At 50.9% G+C, this 20,381-nt stretch overlaps 4 protein-coding genes across 5 annotated transcripts; 1 reads left to right on the top strand and 3 right to left on the bottom strand.

Annotated features, from left to right (window-relative positions):
* Nucleotides 1–725: 725 nt before the first annotated feature.
* LOC140223294 (uncharacterized) lies at nt 726–2,868 on the top strand. Its single transcript, XM_072294922.1, has one exon. The coding sequence runs from the start codon at nt 1,138–1,140 to the stop codon at nt 2,659–2,661; it is 1,524 nt and encodes a 507-aa protein (XP_072151023.1). The 5' UTR covers nt 726–1,137; the 3' UTR covers nt 2,662–2,868.
* On the bottom strand, nt 2,852–6,664 carry LOC117865910 (uncharacterized). The gene is made up of 7 exons (XM_034750180.2): nt 4,721–6,664; nt 4,542–4,629; nt 4,277–4,434; nt 4,117–4,168; nt 3,896–3,978; nt 3,719–3,812; nt 2,852–3,602 (listed from the first exon to the last, which is right to left on the bottom strand). The coding sequence occupies exons 1-7, from the start codon at nt 6,323–6,325 to the stop codon at nt 3,109–3,111; spliced, it is 2,574 nt and encodes an 857-aa protein (XP_034606071.1). The 5' UTR covers nt 6,326–6,664; the 3' UTR covers nt 2,852–3,108.
* Nucleotides 6,665–7,659: 995 nt separating this feature from the next.
* Nucleotides 7,660–12,110, bottom strand: LOC117863077 (aldehyde dehydrogenase family 3 member H1). The gene is made up of 10 exons (XM_034746663.2): nt 11,715–12,110; nt 11,553–11,621; nt 10,766–10,862; nt 9,593–9,799; nt 9,384–9,499; nt 8,928–9,032; nt 8,663–8,835; nt 8,464–8,554; nt 8,226–8,375; nt 7,660–8,111 (listed from the first exon to the last, which is right to left on the bottom strand). The coding sequence occupies exons 1-10, from the start codon at nt 11,910–11,912 to the stop codon at nt 7,869–7,871; spliced, it is 1,449 nt and encodes a 482-aa protein (XP_034602554.1). The 5' UTR covers nt 11,913–12,110; the 3' UTR covers nt 7,660–7,868.
* Nucleotides 12,111–17,213: 5,103 nt separating this feature from the next.
* On the bottom strand, nt 17,214–19,552 carry LOC117865148 (uncharacterized). Of its 2 annotated transcripts, none has more exons than XM_034749269.2 (2): nt 18,613–19,552; nt 17,214–18,514 (listed from the first exon to the last, which is right to left on the bottom strand). In XM_034749269.2, the coding sequence occupies exons 1-2, from the start codon at nt 19,301–19,303 to the stop codon at nt 17,439–17,441; spliced, it is 1,767 nt and encodes a 588-aa protein (XP_034605160.1). In that variant the 5' UTR covers nt 19,304–19,552; the 3' UTR covers nt 17,214–17,438. The 2 variants fall into 2 exon arrangements, with proteins under 2 accessions (XP_034605160.1, XP_034605162.1); XM_034749271.2 differs by having other exon boundaries at nt 17,214–18,499; nt 18,613–19,550.
* Nucleotides 19,553–20,381: the final 829 nt, after the last annotated feature.

Here is a 20,381-nt window from a genome sequence, read left to right on the forward strand (position 1 = left end):
CACATCATTTCACAATCGCAAAAAAAAAAGGTGCAGTTAAATGTGGTGAGATTAGTTGAGCGCGAAGGCGTCAATCCTGTATTCAGAATAGAAGAGATGTAGAACATGATTAAGCTCACTTTCAGGTGCTGATGATCAGAGAGCAGGAACCAGGTTCCAAAGAGTTCAAGTACAACTCAAGCTCAAGGTGTGACTGCTCTCACTGCTTCACTGATACATAGCAAATGTTCCCCTCTGAGAAGAACACCCCGAGTTCTTTTCATTCATAATTATTCTTCCGAATAACCATGTGGCAGGTCATGTTCATCCATGTGCCTGAAACTTTTTTTTCTTTATCTTTCTTTTTAGAACAAGGAAATAAACAACCTAATTGGTCTTCCTTTAGTTTGTTCCAACAAAACTAACCATAGAGGTAGATGTCCTACTAGAGCTATGAGAACATTTTCCTGTTCTTCATTATGGACAGCATTTCCAAGCAAAGTACGTGGCGTGTAGCACCATCCTTCCTTGCAGAGGCCATCGACTAGCGTGTGTACGTGCACACCCTTGTCTGCTCAGCAGCAGCTCCTCATTCTGTCAAACACCCTGCGCGCGAAGACGACCTTGTTGTGGGCCCGGACGTCGGAGGGGTCGAGCCGCGGGGGATCAATGTGTACCAGATGTGGAACGTCCGCCGCCTCCGCCTCCGCCTCCGCCTCCGCCTCCGCCTCCGAGGATCTGGAAAGGCCAAGCGCGGCGGCGTTCACCGACGCGGCGGCCGGCGGCGGGGAGAGGTGGCGCGTGACATGGTTAGTTTGTGAAGTAGTTGTTTTTTCTTATAAAGAGTTTGTGTGTCTATTTTTGGGGGTAAGGGACGGACCCGAACCCAACTCAGACTTGGGCTCAATCCCAATTCCGAAGCGGAATTGGCCTGGGCCCACTCCGACTCCAACTGGGCCTGAGCCCGGCCGACCCCGAGGCAGACTCAGCCCACCATATAAGGGTGCTTTCGGCTCCGGGCAATAACTCCGTCACGACTCACGATTCGATCTCAAATCCGACTGCACGCCGGCGACATCGCTCCGCTCTTCGTCTTCGTCTTCGTCTCCGACCCCGCGTAGAAGGATCCTCCCGTGCGGGCGGCCGGGGGCGAGCGCGATGGCGGCTCCATTCCAGGCGCTCCCGGTGGGCATCTACTTCAACCCGTCGGCGGAGGAGTGCGTGCGCGACTTCCTCAGGCCCTGGATCGCGGGCGTGCGTCCGGCGACGGACCGGGTCATCATCGGCGTGGACATCTACAGCGACAGGCCCGCCGCGCTGCTCCAGGGGCGTGCGCCGGGGTTCTCGCGCGGCTTCGAACACAAGTGGTTCATGCTCACCCAATGCGTCCGCATCTGCGGCGGCAAGAACCGCGGCAAGGCCCGCGCGAAGCGCGACGTCGCCACGGGCGGCAACTGGAAGGTGGAGCAGAGGTCCAAGGGCGTCGCCGAGCCCGACGACGGCGAGGACGACCCGCCCGGCGGCGACCGGAGGCGCACCAACGGGTTCTACCTCCTCCTCGGCGGCGGCGCGGGGAAGGGAACAAAGAAGGACGGCGGCGTGAAGACGCCGTGGCTCATGGAGGAGTTCACCACCGCGGAGGACGAGGCCGCCGCCGTCGATGGCTGGAAGGGCCAGAGGATCATCAAGGTGTTCTGCAAGCTCTACGTCTCGCCGCGCGCGACCAACGACGAGAAGCGGGACATCTTCGGGGAGGACGGCGTCCCCGTCGACCTCCACGGCCATGTGAAGACGGTCATGGCCAAGCTGTCCCACGAGTACTTCGATGCGGTCGCGGAGAATCTTAACGGAGACCAGGGCCAGGGCCCGGCGCCGCCGCGTGCTCTTGGACATCAGCAAGGCCAGCCCGCGGCACCGGTGCTGCCGCGCGTTCCGGGACATCACCACGGCCACGCCGTGCTGCCGCGCGGCGTTCCTGCTCGGCCACATCAGATTCAGGGCTCTCTTGGCTTCCAACGCGGCCAGGCGACGCCGCGTCAGATTCAGGGCGGTCCTTCTCAGTACCACGGCGTCGCCGGGCACCCGCAGCCGCAGCACGTTCTTGATCCTTATCACCACTTCCAGGAAGCGGTCTTTTACCACTATTCAGCGCCTTCGTTCGTCCGTCTTGATCCCCGGCAAGGCGAGGAGATTATCCACGTGGAGAAGAAGCCGCGGCTGGCCTACGGCTCGCCTTCGCCGGCGCCACAGCCCCAGGGCGGCGCCGACAGCGACATGTCCAGCTGCGTGGTCCAAGCTTCCACGTCCCAGGAACAAGGTCAAGGCTGCGACACGGACGCCGAAGCCAAGGTCTTCCAAGGAGAGCCTGTGCTCACGCCGTCGCAGCCGCAAGAGATCCCCAGGACGGCCGCGGCGGCGGCGCCCGCACCTACGTTCCACGTGTCGGCCACAGCAGCGCCGGAGCTCGACGGCGACGTGTGCAAGCCAACCGCAGAGCCGATGCGTGAGCGTGACATGTTCATGGACCTGCCGGTCTTGACGCCGGAGCCGTTTGTCGCCGACGTGCCGGACTTCCTGATGCACGATGTGTTCAAGCCCCCGTTCGACGACGAGCTGCAGCCGCCGCTGGGTTTCGACGTGTTCTCGTGGGATGACTTCACTAAGGTGACGCCCAACTTCTGACGGCAGCCCGGAGACCTCGACTGACATAGTGGTAGATTCAGTTTAGTGTTTGGTGATTTAGTGGATTATAATTGCAGTAAGACGATTAGTTTTAGTCTCTTGATGTGTGTTGGATTTAGCATAGGGCATTCTTTGATTCTTTCATTCTATTATTGCATTAATCTTTGATTTGTCTCAACACACAAACCTCTTAATTTTCGGATTACAGATCTGTGGCCTTCTTTTTTGATTTTGCTAATTTTGGTACAAATTACAAATCCCACCTCACTTTGAATTTTTGCATCTACGATTCTATTGGAGCACTTCCTAGCTACAAACACAGAACGAACCATGTACACGAAAATCGATGGAAATCACATGTCACCAATGGCCAAAAAGGATGTTGTGCGGTTTCGTTCGCGCGCAGATCGTTAATCGTCCGGCGCCGGCGACGCGCCAGTGATCTGATCAGTAGAAGAGATTCCCCTGGCCTTTGATCCTGAACGGCATGCCAAAGTTCTGGTACACCCTGATCTCCCCGCCCAAGCTCGCCGTCACCACCACCAGCCCCCACGCGTTGCCGCTGTCGCCCTTGCCGCCGCCCGGCTCGCCGCCCTCCGGCTTGGCGGCGACGCTGCAGGACTCGTCGTTGCAGGACGCGCCCTGCTGCTGCTGCTTGTCCCGTGACGCCGGGCTGCCGCCGGATGGGCTGCCGTCGCCGGAGCCCGGCGGCGACGGCGAGTGCGTCCACGGCACCGCCGCGGACACGTCCTTGCAGTAAAAGTTCTCGTAAGAACGGATGGTGCACCACGTCTTGGGCTTCATGCCGATGCCGATGGCGGCGGCCGGCGGCACCCGGGTCGTCCGCCACAGGTACACGTGCGAGTCCTCGCTCGCGCACACCGCGTACCGCCCGTCCGAGGTGTAGGCCGCCGTGATCTGGCTGCTCGTGTTCTTGAAGCCTTTCTCGGAAAAAGACAGAAAAGGAAGAGAACGACCTGAGCTTGCAGTCAGGTGTAATTTTCTGCATTCGTTGTTTATGACTGGTTTCTGAAATTTTGGGATTTGATCTCCGTACCTCTGAACTTTTGGACCATGGTCACGCCATCGAAGACACGGATCTGCGAGTCGGCAGAGGTGACCAGCACTTCGGCAGGGTTCCCCGGAGCAAACTGAACCCAAGGCCATGACAAAATACTCATGAATGTTTTCATGTACTTTTATGCTGAATGCTTACTCTATCATGTATGTGTACCTGGAATCCGGTGATCTTTTTCGCTTGCGCCTTGCGCTTCTTGATCTGGATATCGATCTGTGCCTCCGCACTAAGCTTGCAGCCTGTTGAAATGTGAAAAAAAAAGAATCAGGCGCCACAGATACTTAAGCAAACAACAATTGCTAGAATCAACTCAATGAACTGCACATTTCCCTGCAACAATGAGGAATTACTGATCATGAAGCCAATGCTAGCAGTACCTGTTGTCTTGTACAACCGGCAGCTCCCTTTGTGCGAGCCGATGATCGCGCCCTTCAATTCAGCCATCGGCATCAATGGCCACGGGTCAGAAATGAACATAAGCTTGAGAAATGTTGGCAGCGATCAATGCTGAGGTGTGCGTGTGGTGATGGGTCGGACCTGGCCATCAGGGGTGTAGGAGGCGGCGGTGACCATCTCGTTGAGGTCAGTCCAGTCGACGACCTGCCGGTCCGGGATGCTCCATAGGCGTACCTTGGCGTCCAGCGACCCACTGATGAAGTACCGGTCGTCCACCGGGTTGAACTGGATGCAAGTCACTGCATTGGCATTACGGCGTGTCAAGATGTCATGTCGTGTATTGACTGATCTTTGGCAATCTGGCAATCAGAAACAATCATCAATGGCTTGCAATGGCTTTGCTCACCGTAATCGCTGTGCGTGAACGTCTTGAGGCACGCCTTGCTCTCCGTGTCCCACAGCCGGACCGTCTTGTCCATCGACGACGACAGCAGCTGCAGCCAACAAGAAGCCATCAGTTGCTCTGTATGTGCAGTGCATTGGAGTGAAGCAAAGGCAAACCAGTGGCTCTGTGCCAAATACGACCTGATCGGATTTGGACCAGGTGAGGTCGAGCACGTCGTCCTTGTGTCCCTCGAGGACGCACGCCGGCTGCTCGGCGAGCGCGAACACCTTGTCGGGGATGACGAGGTGCTCGGGGAGCGCGTCCCTGCCGCTCTTCCCCTTGGTCGACTTCTTCGACAGCGCCGGCGTCGTCGACGACCCGTCGCCCGGGACCGGCGGCAGCGGCGCCAGTGGGCCCGACTTCCCATCCAGCGCCAGCGAGCTCGGCGGCGCGTTGGTCTCCACCACCTGCCACACGCGAACCACGCTGTCCTCGCCGGCGCTGGCCAGCCACCGGCCGTCCGCGCTGAACTTGATGCTCCAGATGGACCCCTCGTGCGCCAGGATCTCCTGGCACATGTACAGCCCCGTGAGCTCCTTGCTCGACTTGCCGTACTGGTGCACCTTGAGCCGCTCCGACGACGAGGCCGGCGGCGCGGCGCCGGCGGCGGAGGCGTTGGTGGAGAGGGACTTGGGCACGGTGGACGCCGCCGTGGACGCCGTCGCCTTGGCGTTGGTGTCCTTGTCCCCCATGAACCCGATGGCCACGGACTTGATGTTCTTGAGCCAACCGCCTTTCTTCTTGCTGGCCGCCTTCTCGGCCTTGGGCGGCACGCCGGCGGACGGCGGCGCGGGCTGGTGCTGGCTCGTGCCGCGCCGCATGAGCTTCATGATGGGGGTGTTGCCGATGAACTTCTCGAACTCCTCCAGCCCCAGCACGCCGGTCTGGGTGTTCGACGAAGCGTCCTTGGGTGTGGCGGCGACGGCGGCGGCTGCCTCCTTCTCGCTGTCCTGATTCTTGTCCCCGTCGTCGCCTTTCTTGCCGTCGGCGTCGCCCTTCTTGCCGTCGCCGCCGTCGCCTTTGCCGCCTTTATCCGCTGGCGATGTTGCCGGTAGTGGCACGACGGGCAGCTCACGTGAAGCCACAGCTTGAGGTCTCTCGAGGGGCGCGCTGTCGCGGGCGTCGTGCCGCGCCGGCAAGGAACGGACACGCCGCAAAGGCGGCGACGGTGGCTTTCCCGAGACCGACGCGCCGTCTCGCGCGACAAGGTCGCTGTCCGAGCGGCGCCTCGTGATGGCCTTCTTCGCCGGCTGCGGCGCGGCGGCCACCGGTTGCGCCGCCGCGGTGCTTGGCGCGTTGGCGGCCGAGGCGGCGGGCGGGATCGGCGCCGATGCCGGCGTCAGCTGCCTGGACACGCTCCGCGACATGCTCCGGGGCATGTCGGCCGGGCGCTTCTTCATGCTGTGGCGGCGCAGCGCGAGGTCCCGGCTGCTGGCCATCCCGAGCCCCTGGTGCAGGCGGCGGCGGCGCTCCTGGATGGACATGGGCTCGTCGGACATCCACATGTCGTACTTGGACGGGTCCTCCGCCTCCTCCTGCTCCTCGTCCTCTTCCTCCAGCACGGCGGTCTGGTACCTGCGGAAGCTCTGGAAGCTCTGGTCGCCCATGGCGGAGGCGAAGGAGACGCGGACGTCGTCGTCGTCATCATCGTCGGAGGGGAAGTCGGCGTCGAGGTGAATGCCGGATGGCACGCGGTCCAGGCAGTGGAAGAAGGCTTCCCTGTCGCCGTCGCCGCCGCCGCTCATCTCGACGCCGTGTTCCTGGTGATGCGAGATGCGCCTAGCATTCCAGCGTTGTTCCCGCGCGCGCAAGCAGGAGAGAGAGAGATTGGCAGATTGCTATGTTTAGGTGGTGATGGATTGAGAGGTTGCAAGGAAGAGAGAGAGGGCCGGGAGTGTGCAGAGGAGGGGGAAAGGGATGAATTGGCCCTGTGGTGTCCTGATCTCAAACGAAACCGGAGTACTAGATGTATAAGTGAAAAATCCATGTCTGATGTAGCAAACATACTATCACGTATTCACGTTTTCACTTCAAAAAATACTATCAAGCCATCATTGCTTTGATTTAGTTCCCTATATCTAACAACAAAGTAAAGTTGCTAAGCCGTTCCATTAAAACAAAAGTTGCTAAGCCATTCAAATTTAATTAGAATCAACCAAGTAGAAAAATATACTCTCAACCTTTCCGGTTTTTTTCCATATGGGAAGCTTTTTATTAATTCCAAGAACCTTGCATCAAATTGATACAAAGAATTTGAAACACTTCCAAGATCTTACAAAAAATACACATCAATAAAAACACACTAGCGATACTCAATGCTACCATATGTATCCGGGTAAAAACTTCCTTAGCCACCTACACCTACCTCTGAGATACTGCTGCAATCAAATCCTTGAAGGTAGGATTTTGTAGAATAGTTCATGTAACAAACGGACAAACTAATGAGTAACCGAGTAAATAACCTGAAAAAGAAACAAGTAGAAATTAAAGTTACTTTTTTTAAGGAAAGAAATTAAAGTTACTTATGTGAACATCTCTAAAAATCAATCTGTAACCATAGTTGCTTATATGAACCGCCTTCGAGAATTGATTTCTTGAGCAGCCCCTTATATGGCATATTTGTTAAAACTATCATATTACTAGATGTTTATACACAGTTAACATAATAACAAATGCAAAACTAAAACTAGTTGTTTTACAAATATTCAAGTATGGATAATCGTTGCACCTTCTCCTAATATATGGAACGAGTGACAACACGCTAGAGGCTAAATAAAAGCAACATCAGCCGGTCAATAAGCATGTGAGGATCTAAAAACACATAAATTTGCATGTCTTAGACTATAAATATTAGATATTTAGGTGGGTGTTTCAAAACATCTTACTGGTGTTTTTTTCTCGCATTTTTCCTTTTAAAACATTTAAAACCTGATAACTAAAATGAAATCCTTTTATTACATCCAAAAACCATAAATTTTTTACTAGGAAGTGACTTGCTGCTGGCATGAAGATCTTTTGAGTCGATGGGGTCTGATGCTTTTGATTCTAGTAAGTAGTAACATAGGTACATAGCAGACCATTGTGAGCAACACGACAGCAGCGCCATTTTTTCGACGCAATTTTTGTCCTTACAATCTTGCACAATCCATCAATCATTTCTCGATTTGCATTTGCAAATCCTTCATACTTGCACTGAAATGTTATATATTTTGAAAACACGTTGTATAGATACATATATACTATTGTGTATGCGGTAAATATGCTGCTGTTCTGAAGAGATGAACTCATTCATGCTCCTCCTGTACACCCTACAGCAGCCTGAACCATGGCCAGTGGGTTCCCCTTCAGCACACCCTTGAGGATCTTCAGCTTCCCCGGCGTGTATGGTGGGTACCTGGCCTTCGCCTCGCCGAGGAAGCTTCGGTCCAGGACGGCCTTCTTGTGGGCGAAGGCGTCAAAGCTGAAGGTGCCATGGTAGGAGCCCACGCCGCTCTCCCCAACTCCTCCGAACGGCAGGTGCTGATTTGTGAGCTGCAATGTTGCAACCAATTTATAAGGAAGCGAGCATCCATCAGTTATGAAAGAAAATAAGATGCGCAATTCAGAAACACTTTGCAGTTCAGGTTCTGTGCAATTTTTGCGTACGTGGATGCTGGTGTCGTTGAATACCATCCCTCCTGCAGAAACGTTTCTCTCAAACTGGTGCTTGAGCTTGCTGTCCTTGCTGAAGAGGTAGGCTGCCAGTGGCTTGCTCATGGAGTTGATCAGAGCAAAGCTCTCATGGATCTTGTCAACCTAGAGGCAACAATATCAAGAACATAAGCATAGCTAGAGGACTTATGTTTAATGCAGCAAAACATTATGATTACAGGATAGTATTTACCGTGATTATGGGAAGCAAGGGCCCGAAAACTTCCTCCTTCATGATCGCCGAATCAAGTGGAGGATCCAGCAACAATGTTGGGGCGATCTTGCTGCAAGCAACGCAATGAAAAACGACGTGAAAAGATCATCAGCTAGCCATGCTTGTGATTCTGAAATCATGAGGCAGATAACTACTTGATGCTGCAAAATTCACTCACAGCTGCTGCTCATCACTCTGGCCACCGAAGACGATCTTGTCGTAGACCATCTCCTCGTCCATGAGCGCCTTCAATCTATTGAAATGGTTGGAGTTCACGATGCGCGACAGATCCGCTGACCGCAGCGGGTCCTTACCGTAGAACTTCTCCAAGACTTTGCTCAAGGAATCCAGCTATCAATGTTCACATGCCAAGAACCAGAGCAGAGTCAGTTTCCTGAATTCTAAGTCTTTGAGTAGGCTGTGGCACTGTGCTCAGTTTTTACCAGCTTAGGTGCAAATGACTTTGTGGTTATGATGTAATCCGGTGAGATGCAAGCTTGGCCATTGTTGCAACCCCACTTGCCGGCAGCGATCCTCTTAGCAGTAACCTTCAACATTACAAATTCACAAGATTTTAGTCAGTCCATCCGTACAAGCATATAAGAGTCTTGGGATAAGACATGATGTTCAAGAAACAACTTTTACTATGCATTTGACTTTGGCATGTTAGAAAAGTGTAACTAAAGTTTATATTTTGAGAATAATCTCTGACTGGCAGATTTACCAGTAGTGTTTTCGTGTAAAAGATCCTAAAATAATTTTTTATTTATAGATTTATAGTGTTCAAAATCAAGCAAGTTTGAATCTCAAAATCTATAGTATCGTTAGTTTATAATCGTCAACAAAAAATAGCTTTTCTTTTCAAGAGATTAGCAATCCTGAGAAAATGAGATGTTTACATGGAGATCGATGTTGGAATCGACAACTACAGGGCATTTTCCACCGAGCTCCAAGACCACCGGTGTCAGATGCTTCGCCGCAAAGGACATCACGATGCGCCCTACCTTGCTGTTACCTGCAAATTTTACATAACAAGACAACAAAGAAACATTTAGCCATGGAAGAAGCTCACTCAATCCAAGCTTCGTCGATGGCAGCAGGGCCGGACCTGTGTAGAAGATCTTGTCCCACTTCTGTTCCAGCAGCGCGGTGGTCTCTGCGACGCCACCCTCGACGACCTTGATGCATGAGCTGTCCACGTACTGTGGCAGCAGGTCGGCCAGCAGCGAAGAGGTGGCCGGCGCAATCTCCGACGGCTTCAGCACCACGGCGTTGCCGGCGGCGATCGCACCGATGACCGGGTCAATTGCCAGCACTGGAAAAATTCAACGATCAAATACTAGTATTCAGTAGTCAGAAACAGTTACAGTTTACATCACGCAGTGAAGAGTAACTCGGTAGCATGCAAAATCTCCGAGCTATTTTAAAAATTAAAACATCATGCGAAAAAAATGTGTCTCAGAAAAAACAGAGTCACAGATGGCATGGGTGGTTGGGACCTTCCATAAATTCAGAGCAAGTGCTATTAATTTCTCCTTTTCGATTGCGGTTTGCCTGTTACTCTTCGAGAGTTGAATTGAGAACAGTAACTCTGAAGCATCAAGTCATCAGATAACGATGAACAGATTAGCATGCCTTCTTGACTCCCAGACGCAGTTCGCCAGGTACACACTCCGTTGGTTGGACAGCGCGATCAGGAACATGCCATGCCGAACGCATGACCCGACCCGTTGACATCACATTGAACTCGATCGATCCTTGTCTGATCTCCGGGGTCCAGACTCGTCTCAACAACTCGTTCCATCTTAGATAGGGATGGGGATGCACACGAATGCCATGCGTCTAAGAGGAGTGCCAGATGTGTGGCGCCCAACCGACCGACCTGTCGATCTCCTCCCCTTCATTACCTCCGATCCGGTGGTTGAACGATCAGGTCATCTTAACATCGTATTAATGAACATGGTTTTTCAGTCAAACATGTATCTATGGTCTTGTTTAGTTGCCCAACTTTGGACAACCAAAATTAACTGTAGCGTTTTGTTTGTATTTGTGAATTATTGTCCAAATATTGACTAATTAGACTCAAAAGATTCATCACGTAAAGTACAACAAAACTGTACAATTAATTTTTGATTTCGTCTATATTCAGTACTCCATGCATGTACCGCAAGTTTGATGTGATGGGGAATCTTCTTTTTGCATAGTGTTAAAGTTGGAATTTGGAGGTGAACTAAACATGGCCTATGAGTTGATTGAGCAGCTGGATGGCTTGCAAGCTTACGGAAAGGGTAGTTCCAGGCCGAGATGACAAGCACGACGCCGAGCGGCTCCGCGGTGACCCTTGCTGTCGACGGGAACGTGAGCAAGCCGGCGGGGACCTGAAAGAACAAGTGTCCGATACTGTTACTAGCAGTCAAGCGATGTGTGCATTCATTCCTGCGGTTGGTTTTAAATTTGGAAGGAATGGTTTTTGGCAGGGCTTCAATGGATCAAGTACTGGGAATGTAACCGCCCAGTCCGAAATAAGTAGGATGAAAAGGACCTCACGATGCACCGAGGTGGTGACCAAGCTATACTAGAATGAGCTGATCGAATTCATGGCTGCAGGACCAGATGGCGTAAGCTGAACTGAACCATTCTGGAATGTTTGAATGTTTTAAAATGTTGGATGCCAATACACGTGGAGATTAAATAGCTAGATTCATTTAAAAGGTACTTCTTTAATATTATTAATCAAAAGTATTTGATTCTAGACAGCATTCCTGTCAAACACTTGGAACTTTTTGACTATCAACATCTTCATAACATCTAAATTGGCAGCACTAAAAATGATATGCGTAGATCTGACGAAATTATTTCCCGAAATGATAGTCTATTGGATTTGAGTGACTATGTTCCAATAGAAAATAGTGCCAAAGCTAAATTTATGTATATATGCATGTGTAGCTAAATGCCTCTGTTTATAGTATATTGGTAACACAGGTTAACCACTAATGACGAACAGATTTCACCTTGATCAGCACCTACTAGGAGCTGATGAGCTAACTAGGATGTTACGGTGTACGCACCTTCTTGGGTTTCATCCATTTCTGTAGATTCTTGAGTGCAAACTTGCAGGACGAGGTGACCAGCGATATCTGCATCGTATCACAAACAAGCAGAATGTATCTATCTCAGAACAAGTCTCATACTCTCATCTGCGAATCATTCTTCAGTTAAAAACTGCAGACCTCGTGGACGTAGGACTCGGTGCGAGGCTTGGCGAGGTCGGCGCGGAGCGCGGCGCAGATCTCTGCCTCCATCTCCACCGCCATCCGCAGCAGCCCGCGCAGCTGCGCCGCCCGCCACGCCGCCGGCCGCGTCCTCCCCGACGCGAAGCTCGCCCGGAGCCGCTCCCTCGCCTGCGCCGCCACCGTCACCGCCTCCATGGCCCTCGCTGCTATAGCTGCTGATTGATCAGTAAGTAGTCTACTGCTGGTTAATAATTTTGGTTGCCGATTAATTCGCGGCAGCGAAGAAGGTCTGCATGAAACAAGGGGAGGAGGTTAGGAGAGGAGGCGGGAGGGAAGCTGCTGCCGCGCGCGCCTACGTGCCTGTCTATGCTATCGTCTGCGCGCTTGTTTTTGTTATTGTGTTGGGTTGCTGGTTTTTATAGGCACTTCAATGTATAAAGATAATCGTTGATGGTTGTGCAATTATTTTCAAAACACAGTAGGCACATAAACACTCGTATATACATGCATGTACGTATACTTACCTAGGGGTGGTAAAAGTCCCTCTAATTTAGCCTAGCAAATTTAAGCGTCGGGCTCTATAAGAGCCGGACCATAATAATATATGATTTAGATATGACTTAGTTGGATTGTAAAGAGGTACGAGGGTCATGATCCATTACCATCCTGTACTCTTACACCTTGCTACCTCTGTAAGCATCCCGGCCACAGATCGTTGACCAAATCGACACATATGCTCCATGACGACAGCCTAGCAACCACTAAAATGAATAGGTAGTGCTGATAATTTCTAGAGTAAACTGAAGAAAATATAAGCACCTGTGCTGAGTTTATGACTCAAACTCAGATGAAACCTAACAGCTAATAAGTATATAGCTCGTTTCGTGAAGCTTCGCAAATTAATGTGCAGTTGGTTGGTTTACAACAATGTGCTTAGGGTTTAGGGGAGGAGGTTAGGACTTAGGAGGAGGAAGTACTATGCACTACAGTACTAGGCGGGACGAAAGATGCCGTGCCTACCTGCGTCGGCGTAATATATCTGCGACCCGCTTGCGCTTATTTTGTTGTTGGGTTGCTAGTTTTTATAGGTACTTCAATACAAAGATATTCGTTTTCTGCCGATGGAAAGCATAATAAAATGGATGAGAGTTCTATCCGATTATTTTTTATAATACAACGTGGACATAAATTCCCACACACGCACGCACATCCACCTTTTTTAATGTATATATGCATGCACATCTTACCTTGTAAGCACATTAGAGATTGATCCGGCAAATTTCAAGATTGCCAAAGTCACCATGCACCACAACCATTCAATAACGACGGCGTACCATAAAAAAGTAGCGCTGATTTTTCAAAGTAAATTTAGAAAAATATGAAGATGATGCTGAGTTCAGAACCTGAAAACCGGATGGATCTAACCATCTAAACATTCATTTCGTAAAGCTTCGCAAATTATTGTGTTAGTTGGTCGGTTTATAATAATGTGCATTAGATTTAATCAACAATCAGCTCACATTAATGTAACCATGTTTAGTGCGGAAATTGTATCAGCATTTCGTATTTCAAAGTGCTTTCAATATGACGTCGATTTTGCAGCTACTACCATATCATAACGAGAAATTAAATCCCAAAAAAATACATGATTTTGGGAGATCTTTTCACACCAAACTATGTCCTACAATATTGGACAGGAGGAGGTTATATATTTTTTGCATGAGCAGAATGGACATATAGATGTCTCTTTTAGCGCATTTACGTATTAAGGGGTTGGATGAATAAAGGCTATTTGTGTTTGGATGGACACATAACATACCGGTACCGGAAAGCTACATTAAAAAAAAAAACAGGACCGAAAGCAGCTGTAGGGTAGCACGTACGTGGACAAAGTGCCACCAGAACATTCGCACGAGAGATGTTCAAAACTGTTTGTTGATTCTCTAGGAAAAGAGTGTCTTTCTTTTTGTGATGGTGAATATGGTTCGAGGACTTTTACGCATATAAAATCGTACCATTTGAGTATACATCATGATCCTACGTTTCTAAGGGGGTGTTCGGATTTTTAATCCGAACTAAATCACTTCTGTAGAAGCTAATAAACCTATCGCATGGTTTGGATGCATGGTGGTACCTGGTCTGTACTGATTGTCACTAGACCCTGTCCTAAGTCCTAACACAGTACACACCGGTACTTGTTTTTGTCTCAACAGAGCAGCCAGGGTATTGTCAGTATAGCTTATTTCGCTACAGGGCTAAATGCCAGGCACGTCAGGGTGTCTACAGTGCTACAGTTGGCAGTAGCTCTCTATACGGGCAAGACTGCTGCATCATGCTTTTCATAAGCAAATATGCGAAGCTGCTATAATTCAGATGCATAGTTGAGGAGGTGCTGAAATAAAACAGGGAAAATGAGGATGCCAAAACGAAATAAATGATGAGCTTGAAAGGGGGAACTTCCAACTTCCTATTTCCCCATGGGCCGGAAACTCGGCATAGTTTGGGCCGGGGGTGTTCTTGTCCTCCTCGGTCCAGCCAGCCCAAATAGAGAGCTTCGACCCGCACACAGGCTGACCAAGTAGAATGCACAACCTGCCCATTCCCGCGGCTCTTGTCCTTTTTTCAACTGATGGGCTTCAGCTTATAAGCCGGTTGAAAAGCTGAAATGGCTGATTTGTTGTGAGAGGAAAATACTGTTCGGTAGCTGATAAGCCGTATGAATAAGCTGAAGCGAACAGGCCCAAGATCGACAGTAATAGGGAACAACGTAACAAAATGTCCATAGTTACAAACTTACAATGGATCTGAAAAAGATAAGATTAAAAGACTTTTTTGTCGAATCTGATTGTAATTTTTTCTGCATAGTTGAAACTCGGCGTATTTCCGCGGCCAGCAGGTGCGCCAACCGCGTGCACCTCCTCCCTCAATCTCCCGTCGGCCATAACAATTGATTTCGTCGTCCCATCAAATCATATCACCTTTGCCTCTAGTGCTCCATCCATAAGGTATTCCAGTGCGATCGCTGCAATGGGATCCATGCATCATGATGGCATCTAACTTATTCTTTGGTACCACTTTACTGAATAATAATCGACCTAAAGGTACACATGGGAAAAAAATCGATCTAATAGTGCAAACCTACTAAAGGGTTCCAAAAATCCATCAATTCATAATCTTGCACGAGCTAACAATTTTAAGAGACATACATATTTGACGTTTGTGCATAAACATAATTTAGGGCCTACAGCTTATCCAAATAGCTTGTATTCTCCCTCATTCATGTTCACATTGCATGGCCACACGAAGAACCTGCAGGGCACCTATACATCCAAGAACACGTATACCAGCTACAAATGATTCACGTGGCCGCCGCCGTAGTATTACACCTTGTCCTCCTGGTGGTCGCCGCGCCGCCGCCGTCCGCAGCCGTGGCCAGGACGCACACCTTCGAACTCAAGACCGGCGACGCCACCGTCGAGTACAACCTCTTCATCAGGCACTGATGTCCAAGCTTCTGTATTTTGTTTTGTTTTAGCTTCTGATCAAATAATACAGGATATATCTTTCCCAATTGAGGGTGCTATATACTGGTATCTCTGTGAAGATGTGCATTACTGGGACACGATCTGAGCCTTGACGCTGGCACAGACAGCGTAGATACCCCAGCTGCGTGTGTAGTTGTTGTAGAGGTGGACCTCGCCGAAGCGTAGGCGTGGGTGCTTCTGCCGTGTGCCGTCGAAGAAGCAGTGGTGGATGGTGACGTACCCTGAGATGCAGCGGTCGCCGACGTGCGTGGAGTCGACGCCGGCGATGAGCATCGTCTTGTCGCGCCGGACGAAGTGGCATCTGCAGTCATTGGTTGGTTAGTCGCAGAACAAACTGGAGATTTGCAGTAGCACAACAAGAAGGAAGAATGAATGGAATTAAAGAAAGGACCTTGAGACCGTAATGTCTGTGCTCTGTCGCTTGATGTCGATGAGCTCGTCGGCGAGGGTGCATCGGTCGATCCAGATGTTGGTCTATGCTGGCTTGATCTGGATGCCGTCGACGTCCTGTCCCCGGCGGCCCGGCCTCCCTCGAACATCAGGCCGCCAGACCCGCCATGCCCGGTCGCGCGTGGCTTCGATGCGCGCGGCTTGCTGCCGCAGCAGAGCAGAGGAGTGAAGCTCTCCTGGTAGGGCAGGGCCAAAGCTAACTTTGTGACTTTCGCGGATGGCGGCAGCGGCGGCGGCCGTCGGTGCCGGAGGCAGAGGCGCGGAGCCGTCCGAACCAGGGAGTTTTGTGAAAATATACGTTCGGGTATTTTACAAACGGAACCCTAAATTTGGATTGCGATTATTGATCGCGATTCAAAACAGAGGTTTTATACAAATATTTGATCCATTGGAGAGCGTTCTGCAAATATTCGACGACGCCACCGGAGCAGCCGACAAGCCCTGCGCTACCACTGAGGATCTCCACTCGCAGTTCAATCTAGGATCCACAAGGTCACCAATCCATGTTTCATCACAAGTTTTCATGTTTTCTCCGATTGTTGATAACAACTACCTCAATGCAGAAGTTGCATCCCTAGAGCCATTTGTAGGCAACTCAGACTGGCGCGGCGAAGACCTTAGCTCGGGCCCCTTAGGTCTCGAGCGTGCCGTCGTTCTGCAGGATGTACCCGCACTGCGGCTACGCGCACGGATGCTTCTACTGCAGCTTGATCTCTCCTAACGAGGTGCTTGTGCTCGACACCCGCTCGATGCAGATGCAGATGCAGGTCTCCACCGTCAAGATGACAAGATCCTTTGTGGCTCCGGCCATGGCAGCGGCCAGCGGAGTTTTGTGATTGTGGAGGCAGGGGAAGCCGGGAAGGCAGGATCGGATGTATACTCTCCACAGTAGCATTAACGAGCATGCTGCTTCTTATCTAAGTTATGCGATTCTTTGCGAAGTTGGCGATGACGGCGACAGCAAGTGGCAGCCTGACAAGGCTCAAGTCGTCTTGAATCCCCTGCATCGTTACAACCTTGTAGGTATAACGTCTGATCGGTGCTTGCTCCTGCAGAGTGTTCCAAGGTACACGTGCTTGTGCTCTCGGAGGGACAAGCCCTGGGACGGCAGAATACCCCTCTTCCGTGGAGTTTGAGGGTGTGCAGCTCAATCCATGTGTCGTCATGGATATGCCAAACCATATAGCAGTTTACCACCGTCATTGTGTCAACCAAGCGTATGATCTAAGCCGTAGGCTCGTCATTTATCAAATTTTTCGTCCCTTATGGTTTTCACTTTTCAATTAATTAGTATTCCCTCCGTCCTAAATTACTATTCATTTTGACTTTTCCAGATACGTAGCTGCTATTGCTATGTACCTAGACATAATATGTATCTAGGTGTATAGCAAAAGCCGTATATCTAGAAAATTCAAAATGAATAGTAATTTGGGACGGAGGGAATATATGAACTCCACTTACGTATATTATGTTTTGTAATTTGCTTTTTGTAATAAACAATGTTTGAAAATTAATTAAGTTCGTTGACAACCGTGTGTCCTTGTCAAAATCAAGCTATACATACAGCTGGCAAGTTACAGGAATGACGAAGCGCAAACTTTGGACGACAGTTTGCACACGGATGCATAATTGCTGAGACCGCAAGAATTGGAGCAAAGCCGTAACTACGGATGCAAGTTATAAATATTTTGAATCATTAGGTCCACCAAAAAATTGATAAAATAAACTAGAGTCGCAGGAAGAACACTTGCCGGCCCAGTATGAGGATGACGAGGACCGGCGTGCTGGCGCCGATTGCCATGGCCATGTCGACAGGCCATCGTACTGTGGGCGCTACGGTTACGTAGACGGCAGTCATGAATGAGACGATCATGGCGAGGCAGGCGAGGCAGGTGAGCCTCTGGCCCCACAGGACTTGGTTTACCTTGTAGGAGTAGTACTTGACTGGGTAAAGGAAGCACAAGAGCACGACGCTAGAGCTGCTCATGGCGATTGTGTTGGAGACTAGAAAGATCTTGAAGGCGGCGCGGTGGCTGTGGATGGCAGTGCCCTCGGTCTGGCTGTACCCACCAGGCATGGTCACGGTGGCCGCAAAGCTGACGGTGGCGACGAGGCTTGCTAAGATGACTTGGATCCCGAGTCTCTCTCGAAAGTCCCCCGGAGCGGAGGCGGAGCCCTTGTGGCGCCGGAGCGGCGGCACCGGCTGGTTACGGCACCAGATAGGCTCATGCCGCATGAGCTGCGTCCAGAGGTGCAACTCGTACGCATCCATCTCACCTCTGATCTCGAGGAGGCTACGCGCAGTCTGGCCGTCGCGGTTGAGGACGCAGGGGTCGACGCGCCCGTCGTTGAGCAGCACCAACGCGGAATTGATATGTGACATGCTGGCTGCGAGGTGCCGAGGCGTGTTGCCGTTCTTATCGACGTGGTTGAGAACCTCCTTTGCGCGGACGACGCGCCGGAGGAGGCACCTGATCGCGTTCGCTTTGCCGCTGACGACGGAGGCGTGGAAGGCGGTGTGGCCGTTGTTATCCTCCATCTCGGCGACGTCGGGGCAGCACCGGAGCAGAGCCGTGATGGCGTCCGTGGACCCGTAGTGCGCGGCGACGTGGAGCGGGGACTGTTGCTCGTGGTTGCTCTTGTAGGCCAGGTTCATCCGCTTGTTAAGCAGTATATCCACTGCCCGTGCGTGGTTCTTCTTAGCCGCGTAGTGCAACGCATTGTTGCCGTTAGAGTCGGTCAGGTCGATCAGTTCAGGGCGCTTCTCCAGAAGAATCTCTAAGATTCCTGCAGTGTACAGCACTACAGTTGATTATCGATACGGTTAAACTTGCTATTTTCATGTCGCTTTATACCTACTAAGAGGAACCTTAAAAAAATCGCGTTTGAGTATTACTTACGAATGTGCCGGGCGAGTACTGCCTGGTGCAGAGCGGTGCCTCTGACATGGTGGTTCACGGACACCTGCTGAGCCCATGGATGCTTCACAATCCTTTCCACGACGAGGACAAGGCCCTCGCGGGCAGCAATTTCCAACGGCGACTCCCCGAGTCCATTGAGGTCGTGGCCACGGTCGGGGTTCATGTCAAGCAGCAACAGCGCCACGGCGTTCCTGCGGTTCCGCACCGCGTCGTGCAGCGGGGTGTCGCCCGCCTTGTTGGTCATCATCAGGGGATTCCTGAGCGGCCCTTCGGCGGTGGTGGGATCCTCTGGCGGCCAGGACCGGGCGCGGCGGACGAACAGCTCCACCACCCCCTTCTCGCCGTACCTTGCTGCCAGGTGCAGCGGGCTGTCGCCGTCGTTGTTCTTGGCGACGAGCAGCTCCTCCTTCACGTTGAGGACCTCCCCGGCGAAGTCGGTGTGGCCATGCAAGGCGGCGAGGTGGAGCGCCGTGTTCAGCTGCGGCGTCTTCGAGTCGAGGATGGTTGGGTCAACCTCCAGCAGCCGCTTCAGGGTCGCCACGTCGCCCCGTGTCGCGGCCTTGTACAGCGAGGGATCCATGAGTCCTCTCTTATACTTCAGTTGTGCAAATGGATGTGGATTAATTACATCCGTAAAGCTCCGAATTACACAGGCTTTGCTTTTCTGCATACTTACCAGTTAGCACTTAAACACTCAGACAAGAGCAGAAGAGAAAGAAACAATGAGTACACTGAATACAGGTTAGATGGTGACGACTGACGAGGCGCGATGGAAGACACTCGGATGTAGGTATTTAAAACGCATGGTTGTTGATGCTGCTGGGTGGAGTTGGATCCCTTGCTTTGCTTCTGCACTTCCAACGACATAATTAATTACTTGCCAATTCAACCTTGGTATATATTCCCGCTACAGCAGATGCTTTCTGCCCCCAAGCTTCGTATATGTTGTCTCTGCCCAAAGGCTATTGTTTGATGACATGTTGTCATGAGCAAGAAGGCAGCCAAGCGGGAGAAGCGTTTGCAAGAACGTCAAGCTCGGAGCTAGACAAAAATACAGGGGTGTGCCACTTCATAGCATATGTAGAATATTCAAGCAAATATGGTGAAAATTTAGATTTGATAAGTGATTATGGATTTCTTTTTTCTGGGTGCGGTGGCACCCAGCACCAACAACGTAGCTCGACGGAGATTGTCACTGAAAACTGAATGATCTCTGAAGATGTCGAATGGAAGTATGCATCAGTAAAGCTTCACTTTGTAATAATGGGCCGTCATGCGCAAGCCCAAATCCTAGTTAGGCATTCGGCCCGCTGGAACAGAGACTGAGGAAAAGCTTGAAGAGAATGTTGTGTCTGCCAACGACACAGAACAAAAGGAGGCCAGTGCTGATAATGCAGATGCTGTGCCTGCTTCTGAATCAGGCAAGCTTGCTGGGTAAGTTCTAATATACTTGCTGTACAAATTCTGCAGATGATTTCTTATCTCCTTGTGTAGAAGTAATTATTGTTATCTGAACCCTGTCAATGTTGTTATGACAGGGGTGCTGCCCAAGATGGCCAAGGTGCTCCCGCTGGAACCAAGTATCCTTTCCCAAAGGATAAGCTCAATGGCTCTGAAAAGAGGAAGAAGAAAAATGCTAAGAAAAACAGTGGCACTGAGCCGGAGAAGGTGAAGAAGCAAGATTCAGAGGTAGATGGTTCGAAACAGGGCAACAGGCTGACAAGCAACCACTGGAAGAGAGAAAAAGG

The sequence above is a fragment of the Setaria viridis genome, chromosome 7, assembly GCF_005286985.2.
Source record: "Setaria viridis chromosome 7, Setaria_viridis_v4.0, whole genome shotgun sequence".
Lineage (NCBI taxonomy): Eukaryota > Viridiplantae > Streptophyta > Magnoliopsida > Poales > Poaceae > Setaria > Setaria viridis.